Below are 14610 nucleotides of genomic sequence, written 5' to 3'. Positions count from 1 at the left end.
AAAAAAAAAAAAAAAAAGAAAAAGAAAAAGAAAAAAGAAAAAGACTGATGACCTGGGCATGGAGGGGTTGGAGAAGCTTTAGATTCTTCAGATCCAAATATGTGGTGGGAAAAAGGCCAAGCAGCGGCCCAACCATGGCTACAAATGGCCTGAAGAGGCTTGGAGGTAGGGACGGGTCAGGATGTCTGTCTCCCTGATAGTTTTATAGTCCCCACCGCCAGAAGATCAGGCCTCAGTCCCTGTCACCTGCTCCCATGCAGGAGGAAAGACCATCCTAAGAAGGTTGCCCCACCCCACGAAGTACTCTGTACCTCACTACTTTCCTTTGCACCCCATTTTATCAACCTGACTTCCCAAATCCCCTGACTCTATCTCCCTGCTGCCCATCCAACCTTGGGATTCCTAGACGTGCCTGCTCCATGTTTTTGCTGTCTCTCTCTCGGCCATGACCTAAATGTTGCTGGAGCGATCCTTCTCAAACCCCAGCCTGATCATTTCAGTCTGCTGCTCGAAAACCTCCACCAGCTTCCCAGAACTCAAGGGACAATGTGAAGCCCTTTAGCTTGGCACTGATGGCCCAAAGCTGGGCCCGGCCTCCAACTTCTCCTCACTCACGGAACATCCTGTGACCCAGCCACAGAGGAACATTTTCTGTTCCCAAATGTGCTGTGCTTCTGTGTACCTCTGTGCCTCTGCCCATAATCTCTTCATCCCATGCCCCCTCTGCCCCACGCAGCCTCGCACAGCCCTCTATCAGACGCCCTTTGTCCCCTTCTTAGGTTCAGCACTGTCTGCAGATCCTCCGGCCTAAAGAAAGCATTTCACATGGAGCCCAAATTGCTGCTTTACCTGCGAATCCAAGTCTTCCCCTTTTAAGCAGAGGTTGGCATCTAGTACATTGAGTCCCACCAGCAGACCGACGATCACCATCCCCTCTTCCTCCATCATCAGTGCCTCGGGTTCATAGAACTCACTGAAAGAGATTGAAGGCAGGGGGCTGCTCAGGTGCCGCCTCCACCCACCAAGCCCTATTTTCATTTCCCAGCTGGTGGTCTGGCTGCCAGAAGCTCCCTCGGTGGTGGATTTCCTTCGGCCTTTCATTTCTCTCCTGCTGCTAGTGCTGCTGTTTCTTTTCTGGCCTCGCCTCTGTTCCTGTGGCTTAGAATGGGCTCCCTGCCTCTTATCTAAGGGTAACTCCCACGTTGGGACCCCAGACTCCAGTCCTTCTCATCTCCTCTTGGCTCCTATTTCTACACTTACTCTCGGGTCAACAGAAGTGGGAACCCGCAGTTCCCCCACATCCAAGAATAAAATTCCTCCCTCTTCTATGTGTCCCATGGGGCAAGACTGGTGGCTTTTATTTCCTTACCGCCAGTCACTGCAGAAGTTTGCACTAGGGCTCCATCCCCTGCCTATGACTGCTTCTGGTCTCCAATGATCTGCTTGGTCACTACTGTGTGTGTGTGTGGATGGATGCATGGGAACTTATTGTCTTAAGAATTAGTTCCTGATGACAAAATCTGTAACTCAAAAGTTACTCAGTGTAACTGTGCTCAAAGTACAAAGGACAGAAATATTTGAAATCAGTATTCATCATGTAAAGATACATTCAATAAGAGGCCATGGTATGAAAACAATAATTTGAATAAAAGCCCTGTACCTTATAGACCCTTGGTTTAATTTAAAATGAACTACAGAACTATGTTCGAATTCCTTAGCAAAAGACAAGCAAAGACAGGTGATGAAATACCTTAAGAGATGTTTATTGTCAATCAGCACTTTCAGATAATCTGCCAGTTTCTTTTGCATGAGTGCGAGGTAAAGCCAAGCTCTGCCCCTTCCCACAGCTGTCCTAGAATTCAAAGAGAGAATCGAACTGTTGTGGCATAACAATAACAACAGAAAACAAAGAAAAAGAACTGATTTAGCCAAAGAGAGAAACATATTCACACTTGTGAATGCAGAGAATGTGGTAAGAATAGCTGCTCTGGAGGCTGGTGAGTACACTGTCTGGGAAGGCCAAGACACAGCTCATGGCCTACCTTTGGGTACTGTTTGAATTTTGTATCATGGGCATGTATTTGTTTTTCCTGACAAAAGAGAAAAAAAATCTTAAGCCACTAAAGTCTGATTTCTGGAACAAATACAATCAGATAAAACTCTGAGTATGTTAATAAGATTTCACAGGGAGCCAGGAAATATTAGATTAGCTTTGTATAATAGATAGTCTCTCAAAAGATTAATAGATAGAACATTGTTAGTTCTTGTTAAGTGCTGAAGTCTCACAGGGTTTCTAAGGCATTAACTCAAAGGCGCAATTTTAAAAAAATTGTGGTGAAACACACATAACATAAAATCTACTTTTTAAGTGTATTGTTCAGTAGTGTTAAGTACATTCTCACTGCTGTGCAACCAGTCTCAGAGGTGTAATTTTGAAAAGGCCGGCTTTAAACATTAGAAGGAAAAAAAGCCTCCCAAGTTTAGATCTAAGATTGTTTCAGAAGAAGATCCTGTTCTCTGCAGAGTAACCACATGTGTAACATCCAGGACAGTGTGGAGCCACCGCAGCAGATGGGGCTCTCAGGCCTGAAGCCTTGCAGTGTGTCCTGGGTGGTTGCAGGAGCCAGGCCTGGAAGGGTTAATCTAACTTCAACGCAAAGGCTCTGAACGACTCCGCACTCCCCACAAATAAATGATGTTAAACCAGAGTCAAAAGGAGAGGAAATAAAGTAGGAAAAAACGGTGTTTAATGTTAACATGATGTGGAAAATGGGCACTGACACATGCTGCTCAGTGAGAGTGTAGACTGGCACAAGTCTAGCAGTCAATTTGATGGCTGCTGGTTACCCAAACCCTGCATCTAGTAAGGTGTCCTAGGGAATAGTTTAGAATGTCCATAAGAAGTAAGTTTGGGGGTGGTCACCACCGCACTGTTTGGATACTGAGAATTTGAAGACAACTACAAAGCCCACAGGGACATTAAACAAATGAGCTGTACAATAGACTGCTATGTGCCCATTTCAAAAATGATGTTGTAGATGAGTATTTGGTATGGAAAAGGGTTTAAAAATCTAACATTAAATGGAAAAAAGGCCACAAAACAATATGTACAGTTTAATACTTAAGTTTTTCCCCTGCTTCCCTTCCCTATACATTGATATACTGTTTTTAGTTTAAGTTTACTTCCAAAACACTTTTATGAACATGAAAACAAATATCAATTCTTATTTTTTTCCCTTTTTATAAAAAGAAAATTAACGTGTTACAATGTCCCGCAACTTGCTTATGTTACAGGGCTCCGCAGCAAAGGTCTCAGCAGGATTTAGGGCGGTTTCAGAGTTGAACAGACCTGTGTCCTCTTCCTGGCCACCATTCACATCTTGCCAAGGGATCTTGGGCAAGTTATTCACCTGTCCTAAGTCTCAGTTTCCATGTTTGTCAATGGGGATACTAACAGCTTTCCTAGAGGCTTTTGTATATGACTAAATGAGATAATGAAATGTCCTTAGCATAATGCCTGGCACACGGCACACCCTTAGCCAATGTTGGCTATTATTATCACCTGAAAATGGAACCAGCTGGCTCCTCAGAAGAAGGGTCAGACAGAGGTGGGACAGTCACAGGGGCTCTGTTGCATCGGCCAAGGAACTCTAGGACTCCTTCTAAATGCAGACTCCATGATGGCACTTTCTTTGTGTTCTGTCCAGTTTTTGATTTTGAGCCTATGATTGGGACCCGAAGGGCAAATCCAGACATGGCAAATGATTTGTTAGTCTCAGCCTTTTCACAAATGTCCATTGTCCTGGAGTCTAATATCTGGCCTGAATCATATTATCCAGGAAACTGTCCTGATGTATTGGAAGCAGTAATTCCAGGAGTGTAACATGGACTCCTTTTCTTCTGTCATGGCTCCTCACGTGACAATGCCTTTGCAACCTATTTGACCTTGTGTTACAAGCAGGAATCACTGTCTCCATTTTAAAGAAAAGGAAACTGAGGCTCAGAAAGGGGTAAATCTTGCATCTGGATAATGAGCAGCAGAGCTGGACTAAAGTCTAAGCAGAGTGTGGCTCATGCTACACTTTGTTCTAAAATAAAACATGTTTTTCAGCAAGGAATTGAGAAATATGTAAATACGAGGGAGTTTTTTGAAACATCCAATCACTGTAACGACTTCTCACTCACTTTAATTCTGGCAGATTTCTGACGCTAGTGGCGATATCTGATGCTTCTGGGCAAAGTTTCTCCACCAGTTCCAAAGGACCAAAGAAAGATTTATTTTGGCCAATAAAACTCTTCTTAACTAAAAGGGAAAACAAGTGTTATTTGTGAAAACAGGTTGCAAATGCTTGCAGGGGCCCACAGTCTCTTTCAAATGCCACATGAATGCTTCAGATTTAATCTTTTCACTTAATCCTTCTGATTTAGTTCTGGGGACAGGGAGAGGCCAGGTAAGAAATGGGCTCTCCCCCTTCCTCTGGAGACAGGGACTCTCCGATGTACCTACTATGCTGTTTCTCCAAGTATTTTTTGCCCATGAAATAAAACAAGTGTCTCATATGATCACTAGTGAGATCCTTTCTCTTTCTCCTTCCTGCTCAATGCCGAAATCAATATTTGATTTCAAACAAACACCACCACCATCGCTCATCTGAACTGCTGCAATAATCTCCTAATGAGTCTCCCTGCTCCTAACATTGTCACCTCCCTACTCTGACAATCTGTGCTCCACATAGCTGGAAGTTCTTTTAAAAATGTTAAGCCAGGTCTTGTTTTTTCCCTCGTTTAAAATCCTCCAAATACTCTTAGGATAAAATCCAGTTCCTCACCTGATCTATAATGGCCTACGTGATTCAGCCCTTCCCACTTCCCTGACCTCACTTTTGCCCCCTCAGCACACCTCAGTTACCTGGTGTCTTCCTCAAAACAAGGTGGTCCCACTGAGGACCTCTGCACCTGTTTTGTTGTTGTTTTGGTTTCCCCATATCTTTGCATGGCTGTCTCCTCCCGTAGGTCTCAGCTCACAATTTCACATCTCCGGAAAGAACTTCCCCTCTAATCCTAGCTGAAATGTATTTTCCATGATTCTCTATCATTTAACTCATTTTACTTCCTTGAATTTGTAGCATTTTGTAATTACATTGGTTTGTTTCTCCATTTATTGTGTCTCCACCTCTAGAACTATGCTGTCCAAGGTACTTACTAGCCACATGTACTCCTGAGGACTTGAAATGTATCTAGTACAATTGAGATGTGCTGAAATGTAACACACAGTGGATTTTTAAGCCTTACTATAAAAAAGAATACAAAATCTCATTAATAAGGCTTTTTAATGCTGATTATGTCAAAATGATATTTCTGTAGATATATTTCGTTCGATAAAATATAACATAAAAATTAATTTCACTTATTTCTTTTTACTTTCTTTTTCACGTAGCTACTTGAACATTAAAAATTGCACATTGGCTTGCATGGCAGTTTCTATTGGACAGTGCTGCTCAAGAATGTCGAGTCTTGTAGGCTGGGACCTTGTCTATTATGTTCATTGCTGTTATCCCAGCAGCCAGAACAATGTGTGACACTGATGAATACATGCTGAGCAACAGCTGGCCCAGTCTTCTCCGTCTGGACCTCCCCACTCCCCCTCCAGGCTCACCTTTCAGCCCATGTTTGAGGCAGTGCTCCATCACCACAAAGAATTGCTGCAAGGGGGCATGCTCAGCATCTAGGCTGCGGCCCAGGCTCAGGGCGGACTGGAGCAAGACCTTAATGCTGAGTTTCATCATGTGCATCAAGTTGGCCCGCTCCTCCATCATCTGGCACTTGGAAGCTGTGGGGCAGAAGCGAGGAGAGCTTCGTTAGTGGACTGAATGCGTGCTAGGGTGAGGAGGTTGGAAGCAGGGCAACGAAGGCAAGACCAGCCAAGCGGGGGCCAGGAACGCCGATGTGCGGATAACTGGGGGTCGCAGTCACTCGGTACCGGATTCCTGGAGGTGACAGCCGCACCTGTACAGCCTGGGCGTTGGGTCAGACTCGAGAGGCCTCTCTCCCGCGGCTCTGCGGGTTGCTAGGGCGACGGCCCTACCAAAACTCGCCGCGATTGGCCTCTTTTACACGCGGCATCCCATTTCCAACCCACCGAAGAGCACAAACTCCGCGAGGCCCTACCCCAAGCTAGGGGTGGGCTGGGAAAGTGTTCCGCCCCCGAACGCTCCTATTGGGCGAGCCCAGCCCGAGGGCACGCCCACGGAGCTCGCGGCCGCCATTTCGCGCTCAACACCGGTAGCAGTGGTCCCCCGTTTTCCCAGGCGGCTGCTGGAGTCCGCTCTTTTGCCTGAGAGTGCCCCCCTCAGTTCCTTTGGGGGAGCGTCTGCCTCTCAGTTGTTGCCGACCTTTCGCCCACAATTAGTGGACAATTACAAGTTTTACAGTTTTATTTTTGTTAAACCGTTAGAGTAAAACTCAGCCGTCTTTCCTTTTCAACTCTAACCCTGTCACTTTGTTTTGAGGGTTATAAACGTTGTCTTCAATCAGTATTAGATATCCGTGACAAATGCTTACTAAATGTTCCCTTCAAACTCAAGAAATTCATTCTAGAAATTTGGTAAAAATGTAGATCCCAAATAAAGTCTTGGCGGGAAAAATAACGCGGGGCGCGGAGGAGGCCCTGACCCGGCGGCGCGCCCCAACTTCCATCTTTCAAACATCTGCCAATTAGGACGGAGGGAGGGAGGTGACGGGGGAATCGCACAGTCTTAGTTTGCTGTTGTCAGATTTCTGCAGAGGTTAATTGTCATGTATATTGTTTCCTAGTATTCTGTGACTTGCTTGTTAAATCTTGTATTGATCTGTATATTATGGATGTTAATCTTTTACTTGTTTTTATTTCATGGGCATTAAAATGGAAGTAGTTAAAAGAACATATATATGTGTAGCTAAATCAAAAAGAACGATAGTATGACAATTTACGATAAAGGCATTAATAATATTGAGACGAGATATTCTGGGATTAAATATTCTCAATTCTCTTAGCAAAATCTAAGAAGACAGCTACTGGAAAAGAAAAATCTGTCTAAACGTTTCCTTGGTTGTGGGACAGAAAAATGGGTTAAGTAAAGCTTTTGGGTGGGGGTGGTTTATTTTTAAATTTTGAGAGAATTCCATGTATTAATTTTTAAGTTTCAAACTTGAATGACATGGATGATTGGCAAAGGAAATGATATTGTAAAACTTCATCAAGAGGAAGGAGAGACTTGAATCAGATCAATAACTTGAATCAGATCAATAACTTGAATCAGATCAATAGCAGCAATTTGTAAAGATTTAACTTTAAAGACCCTGGACCCTGCTCTATAAACCCAGTGGTCTTCCAGTCAGATTATCCAAGGAAGTTCACCAGGGCTAGGGAGGCCCACATATTTTAAAGAAATCGATTTCCAGGTCTTCAGTTTCACAGGCACTTTTTTCTCCTAGTTTACAGAAGAGCGTCAAATCTCTCTCTATCCCATATCTTCTTGATGCATTGACCTGGGGTGGGGAAAAGTCCCACAACACCACATGGTGGTGAAGCTTCCTTTGACGATCAATGGAGTCACCAACAACAGGAAAAGCTTCCAATCTCGTTTTATTGCAATTAGATAAGGAAACCTAGCTGTGGTGGGGTGTAGGGTGGAGGTGACTTCTAGACCTCTGCGGGGTATCCTTAATTTATAAAGTTAAAAACATTTCCCCCCACAAATACAAATATATGTAATTATTTCTGGCCAGTCTCAGTACTCAATACCCTAGTTAATGTGCCATTAACTTGATGGACAAGTTCTATGAATTAAATGAGCCCAACCAAACTGTAGCTCCAAGGTTTTTATGAAAATGGATTTGAAGTAAAATAAATCTTTTTGTAAAAAAGATTTTATCGGCAAAAGGTGTAATGAAATCAGCAATATTTAGATGTCCCCAACCATTCTGAGTGTTCTGGGTTAAACAAGGTAACTTAAGTGAAAGAATGAGAAGTATAATTATCATTTGATAAGTCTTGGGAAAGCCTTTTTTGGGGGAGAATTTCCCAGAGGTTGAGAAATTTACTTAATATGACAAAGTTCCATCCTTTTTTGCAAGTCAAATAATTTTCATTTGCTTTGAACAAAAATAAACAAAAAATAATAATTACTGACATATCAACATGATTTGTGGCATATACCTTTAGGAGATCACAGACTTGAGCAATATTGCTCTAACAAAACTATCCATTTATATTTACATGAAAGAGATTTCTCTGGGATCATATTTATAAAGAAAATAGAAATAAAATTGATATTGAGTGCTAGCACATCTTATCAGTAAATCATATATACTCAGCTATGGATATGTGCTAATGAAAAAAAAATACCATTTAGCTAATTAAGCAATTCCAAGAAAAATTTATGTATGTTTATAAAATTATATGCCTTTTATCAACTGAGTTTTACTAATAATTTTAATGGTAATTCATTCCAGAAAATTTTTATACACTTAGAGCTTTAGTCACAAGAAAAGTTTATTAAATTTTAATTTATTTACATATTGTTGGCTGAGACATATGGGAAGATGACCAATAAAAAATTTAAAAACGTTAAAGTGGAATGGAAATTCAAGGAATAAAAAAAGGGAAAAATGTAAAATTAATTAATGTAAAATTAAATGTAAAATTAAAATTAAATAACTTGTTTATTTTTAAGATGAATGTAGTGCTTATCAAATCATTATTTACATACCACTTGATACACTTAAAAGTGATGTAACAGTTTTATTTTAAAGAGTCAGTATTTACAATAAGCCAGAAAATGTATTCTAAAATTTAAAATTATGAAGAATTGTATATGTCAACTTTAAAAGTTGAAGTTTTTTTAGGGGGTCATGTGAGCAAAATATGTGTTGTAGGTGGTCCAAGTTGGGTGGCAGTTGTTCCTACCACTGGGAACACAGCCACGTAGCCACCATCCACATCCCTGCTGAATTAGTCACCTATTCCTACTCATGCTCAATTTAGAGAGTTAAGGAAAGTTTGAGCTGGAAGGATCTTTAAGCTGTTCCATTTCTCAATTTTACTAGCTTTGTGACCTTGGCCAAGCTAGTCACATCTCTAAGCTTAATTAATAATAGTTCAACACACAAAGAGAATGTCATAAAATTCTACACTACTTGAATTGCCAAATAAATGGTCTGATCAGGGATCTTGACCTTGACCCTCATAGAAGAGAGGCCAGGCCTGTAACCTATAGAGTGTCGCAGAGAGAGGATGAGCTGGAGAGAACATGTGAGAGAGGAGAGGAGGCATCTGAAAAAATACAAAGGAAAGGGCCTGCAGAAATGTCAGACTCAGCAAGTTAAAACTGCTCTCTCCCCTCATTCTGCCCAGTGCTTTCCAGCTAACATGTTTTCCCATAGCTACCTCCCCCACCTCAAGGACTCTCCAGCTCACATCTGTTGATTCATGGCTTGCCAACCAACTAATGTTCTTCCTTAGCTCTGTAGCTGTGTAGAAATAACAAGACTGTGTAAAACAGCTTGTTATGTTACAAATGGAGCTCAGCCTTTGGCTAAGAATCCACTGAGCAGGTGCCGGCATCAATAAATGCTGCACCCTGCTTATTATAGCCTAGGTGTCCCGTCTCTCTGTTCAAGAATCCTATAATGGAGCTTATAATGCCAAGGTCGCAGGTTCTACAAAACAAACAACCTGTAAGACCAATGGTCTGGAAATTCCTCCCTGCTTGTAGCCCTCCACCCAAAGCTCCTCCTCTCCATCTGAGTAAGGATTAGGCACATGTGAAGCCTCAGACAAAGGAATCACGTGCCCCTTGCATGGACACTGCAGAAGTATATAAACTGTAATAAATCTAACTAGAGCGAGCTCGTGCATGGAGCTGTTACTCCATGTGCTCCACCGGCCTAATAAATTCTCCTTCCTCTAACAAAGTTGTCTGAGTGTCTGAATTCCTCCGTCGGGTCGCTTCCTGTAACACATGAAGCCAGCCACCCTCTTGCTGGAGGAATGCTGTCAACAGTGTCAGATCAGAGTTTTCAAGAGAAGCTGGTGATCTGGATTTTTATGTGAAACCTGCTAATTGCCTTAAAAAATTTTGTTTAATGCTTTCATACTGTGCAGGGTAGGAAAAAAAATGCAACTACCAGTTGCAAACAGCTCAAAGGGCTGATGGTTTGTTGTAATGTTTGGTTGAGATAATAAGTACTCAGGAGGGGAAATGGGCTGTATAGGTTTTTTTTGTTGTTGCTGGGTTTGGATTTGAATTATAGAGAAGTGATTAGATTCTTACAGAGTTGAGTTTTAGTTATGAATAGACTGTAGGTTTCTCAAAAGATCTTACAATTCAGTATGGTGTTATTTTGTCCTGACAAGGAAAGAAACCATTATTTTATACTTTCCTAATTTTCAGAGATTTTCATTTCCATCTCAATGGCTAACTTAAGAGGTTCAGCAATGTGAAGTAGGAAAAGTTATTGTGCTTCATTTTGGAAGGAGCTGCACCACAAAATAAAATTTCCCATGGAAGAGAACAGAGAAAGGCATAATATGTATCACCTACCTAATGGCAAATACATAATTTTAAAATCAAAGAATGCCGTCTTTGGTGAGTACCCATGTGCAAGACATTGTGGCAGGTACATTAATTCCATAAATGTGTTTTGTTTTAGGAGGAGGCATCACTCTAGAAAGCAAGATGTGGAACCTGGTGTGTATGTCCTGTGGTTTCTGTGAAACCTGTGTGTGTGTGTGTGTGTAGAGACGAAAGGATGTTTACAAGCACAGACACTCTGTAAGACACGACAGGCTTGGAGACAGTGTCTGGGATGGAGGACTGCCTCCACACGGAATCTTCTTTAGTATGGATTGATTTTTTTTGTTTGTTTTACCACAGGCATTTATCTTAAAACAAACCAACCAACCAACCAACCAAAAAATCAAACAAGACAACTAAGTGAACACAATTGCTGTGATATGCTGAGCTTCCAGACCGCAAGTGGGATAACACTGTAAAACAAACATTCAGAGCATTCCACGACATTCCACAGCATTTTCCTTTAACTTAGATCACCAAAAAATTTTATCTGGCAAGAGTGCTAACATTTGACCTTTGCTCCTTCACTGTTCCCTCTGAAAAAGCTCTGTCCTCACTGCTGTGGCAGCAGATCAATGGGACAGAGACCTACGACCTGGCTGACGCCAGGGCCACATCTTCCCCTGACCTGCTCTTCTGAGGCCTCTGCCCAGCACGATGCCCAGAGCAATGCCCAGGGTCCATTTCCTCTCCCCACCCGCACTGTCGTCCTACCGGATGGCTTCTAATTCCGGTTACCTTTAGGGGCTAGCCACACAGCTCCTCCCAGCTGTTCCCCACATGTCAGCCTTTGGTAAGCCATGTTCATGATTTTTGCCAGATTCAAGAGGCAGTTACTTAATATATTTTTTTACATTGTCTAAATTAAAAAAATCCATATGTACGTTACGGCATTTTACTTATAAAATTAGAGAAGTTGAGGCATCAAGGTGTCATGACTAAGAGCGTGGGCTCGAGAGGCAGATGTCTTGGTTAAGTACTGGCTCTGCCATTTCTGAGTAACTGGGTCAAGTCACTTCCCTTTAATTTGGTCTTCTTCTTTATAAAGAGGGGATAATAATGGCACCTATCATATGTGGGGGGCTCGTGGGTGGAGGTAGGAAGTCAGTCTCCCTTTCCGGGTCCCGAGGCATTCCTGCAGGGATGCTATCTGTATATGGTTGGGGTGGGTGAGAGGCCCCTGCCCAATTGCCTGCCTAGTGTGCTGTGGTGCTGCCAGCCTGGGGCATGGCAGTGGATACCCTGCCCTACCCTGAGATTCAGAAGGTGTGAGTCGATCCTCCCTGGGCCAGCAGTGGTCATGGAGTGGGGTCAGGGAGGTGTAGGGAGAAGCCCCAGGGCAGTTCGAGTGAGTCAGGGCAGCCGAGAATCTGTCCCAAGAAGGCAGTGGAAGGTGGGACCACACGAGCCTGGCTCCCAGACCCCCACATGTTGCTTTGTTCCACCGGACTTCACTTAAAAACACAAATTTGGGCATATAATTACTAAGAATATCAAGCATGGGTCACTTCTCAGTGCCTGGCCTTGTGTGACCACATTAACCAAAGCCTGCATTGATTACACACTATAAAGCCAGTCCTGCTATAAAATTATTGAAGATTAAATGAATTAATGTATGCACAGATCTAAGACTAAGATCTGGCACCTAGGAAACACAATATAAGTGTTGGCTATTATTCATAGCACCATCATAAATGGAAAACAAGTATTTTTCAAATATGCATTCGTTCGAATATTTATTATTGTGTTAGGCACTGTTCTAGGCACTGGCACATTTTATTTATCACTGAACAACTAACATTTATTATTTGCTTACTACATGCCATGAACTATCCAAGAGGCCTCCAGAAGACCCCAGGCCTGACTCTGGGGACTGTCTGCCAGTGGGTGGGTACACAGACACCCCACTGACCCATAAAAATGTGGGGAGCTAGAGGGAACCAGATCCTCGGTTGAACAGGCTCTCTCGTTACCTTCTCCACCTACTTTCCATTGCCAGAATCTCAAAAGAAGTCAGATTCTAAACTCTACTCATTAATCTTTCTTAACCACTGAAATTCTCACAATTCACTGTTTCTGTGTTAGTGCTGACTTCTGTAGCAAATTGTCCAGTGGACAGGACAGAATCAAGAAACCTCCAGGGCACATTGTTGCTTCTTAGACAGCGCTCCAGTGTTTAGTCAGTACTGCCATGGAGAAGAAAGTGTTCTGTGTGCTATGCCATGTGCGGCCACAAGCCACATGTGGGCTACCGAGTCACACATTGTTTCCGTCCTTCTCACTAATGTGCTGAAATTATTCTAGACACAGGGCTGAAAAGGACCATGACAGATCACTGGGTGAATCAAAAGTCCCCACATTACACGCTGGGAAGTGCGCTGCTGTGTCCAGTACATAGCTAAGTTGCCTGCAACCACACCTCCTGACTTCCGCCTTGGTGCCTTGACTCAATGGGGCATGTGGTGCGCTGTCACCGCGCTGGAATTTTGAGACTGAGAGCAGAGAACTTAAGTGCTTTTAAAATGCATACGGATCAGCTAAGCTCAAACTCGCACATTTCCTTAAGGTCCACCAATGAGAAGAAAGATGCTGTCTGGGGAACAGAGTGAAATTCGCCACCCCAGTCCACCTCACCCCATGTGTGGATATCCGCGGCCGCCACCCGGTGCAAAGAAAACACAGAAGTCAGGCATGTGGACACGTGAGTTTCGTACAACTAGTCTACCAGGGTCGCGCCAGCCAGTCTATCACAGCCAACTGCCTCGGGCCCTGCGGGGAGGAGGGGCGTGCCCGCCGGACCTACCTGCGTGCGCCGCGCCATCCGCGCCGCCGTCCGCACCGCCCAGCCCCGCGGCCGCGCGCAGCGCACTCCCGCAACTCGCCGACAGGTTGCCGGTAGCTCTGCGCGCCAGAGTCAGGATGGGCCCCGACCAGCCCTCTGCTGCCGCCCGCCTCCTCCCGGCGCTCCGCAGCTCGCCCGGGCCCGGCACCTGGCTCCGGTCCACGATCTCGAACTCTTCTCCCGGCTCCGGTTCCGGCCCCGGCCCCGGCCCTGGCTCCCGCCCGGCCGGGGAACCGTCTCCCCCATCGGCCATCTTGGCCGCGTCACGTGTCCGCGGCGGACGGGCGTGAGCTCCCGCGCCCTCGTTGCCCCGCTTCCTGTTCGCCAAGTCCTCCTTCTCCATCCTCCTTTCCTTCCTTCCACTCTAAGTAGGTTTGGGATGACACCAGTCCTCACCCGGGAAACGCCCGGTGCCCACCAGCGGGTGGACTTGTTCTCAGGAAGTTATTCTCCCGCGTTTCTCTGCAGCGGGACGCCCGCCCTGATCACAGCCCCCAGGGCCTCAGTTTTCTTCTTGACACTGGTTCCTCTTCATTTTCATTTCATATTTTACTTATTCTACTTAGTCATTTTTCTGCAGCGGTCTTCGGAACAAGCCCTGAAAAGGGTGGGTAAGGAAGCAGATGAGGCAGGAAACAGGATTTAAAAAAATGAAATAACCAGGACAACTTTGTAGTTAGGGGCACATTGTGGTGGGTTGGAAATCAGAAAGTCTCGAGTTTGCTATTAGCTAAATGGGGACAATGACAGAACCTACCTCATTATAAGATTTTGCAGTAAGGAGCACAAGGCAGACGTTAGTAATTGTAATGGCTGTTACCCAATTGATGCGGTTTGGGCAAGACACTAGTAAGGAGTTATGGTCTGTTTTGTCACTTGGAATAGAAAATTTTGCAAAGTAGAGACTCAAGTTTCACTAGTATTTGACACTTTGCAAAGTGCTGCACAGGGACCTCAACAAACCAATAGGACTGTTTGGTTTGACTCCCAGAGAGCTTAAAATTTAAATTTAAAAATTTTAAGTTGCAGATATTTAGAAATCCAAAGATTTTGCGTGAAATCTGGATTTGGGTCTTTTCGAAAAATCGGAAGATTTGGCAACGGTGGAGTGGGCAGTGGCAGTTCGTTTAGAAGACCAGGTTCTCTAGGCAT

General features: G+C 43.9%; 1 protein-coding gene and 1 long non-coding RNA gene across 5 annotated transcripts in view; one reads left to right on the top strand and one right to left on the bottom strand.

Moving 5' to 3' along the window:
* Positions 1-14610, bottom strand: part of RUFY1 (RUN and FYVE domain containing 1) — a 44988-nt gene that overhangs the window by 29733 nt on the left and 645 nt on the right. The window contains exons 1-5 of one of the 4 annotated variants that reach the window (XM_023537732.1): positions 13420-13725; positions 5657-5830; positions 4186-4303; positions 1751-1852; positions 850-973 (exon numbers count right to left, since the gene is read on the bottom strand). In XM_023537732.1, the coding sequence (XP_023393500.1) occupies positions 850-973; positions 1751-1852; positions 4186-4303; positions 5657-5830; positions 13420-13711 (810 nt within the window). In that variant the 5' untranslated portion in view covers positions 13712-13725. Of the gene's footprint in view, positions 1-849; positions 974-1750; positions 1853-4185; positions 4304-5656; positions 5831-6006; positions 6147-13419; positions 13726-14610 lie in introns of those variants that run through there. The other 3 variants (XM_011371958.2, XM_011371960.2, XM_011371959.2) reach the window with 3 other exon arrangements.
* The window catches only part of LOC111746678, a 3249-nt gene continuing 2361 nt past the window's right edge, over positions 13723-14610 (top strand). The window contains exon 1 of the long non-coding RNA XR_002783221.1: positions 13723-14597. This is a non-coding gene — a long non-coding RNA (uncharacterized LOC111746678). The remainder of the gene's footprint in view (positions 14598-14610) is intronic.

Source organism: Pteropus vampyrus, unplaced genomic scaffold (assembly GCF_000151845.1).
Source record: "Pteropus vampyrus isolate Shadow unplaced genomic scaffold, Pvam_2.0 Scaffold197, whole genome shotgun sequence".
In the NCBI taxonomy this organism is placed as follows: domain Eukaryota; kingdom Metazoa; phylum Chordata; class Mammalia; order Chiroptera; family Pteropodidae; genus Pteropus; species Pteropus vampyrus.
Note: the sequence above shows the minus strand (reverse complement) of the source record. Positions and strands in the feature narration are given on the sequence as shown.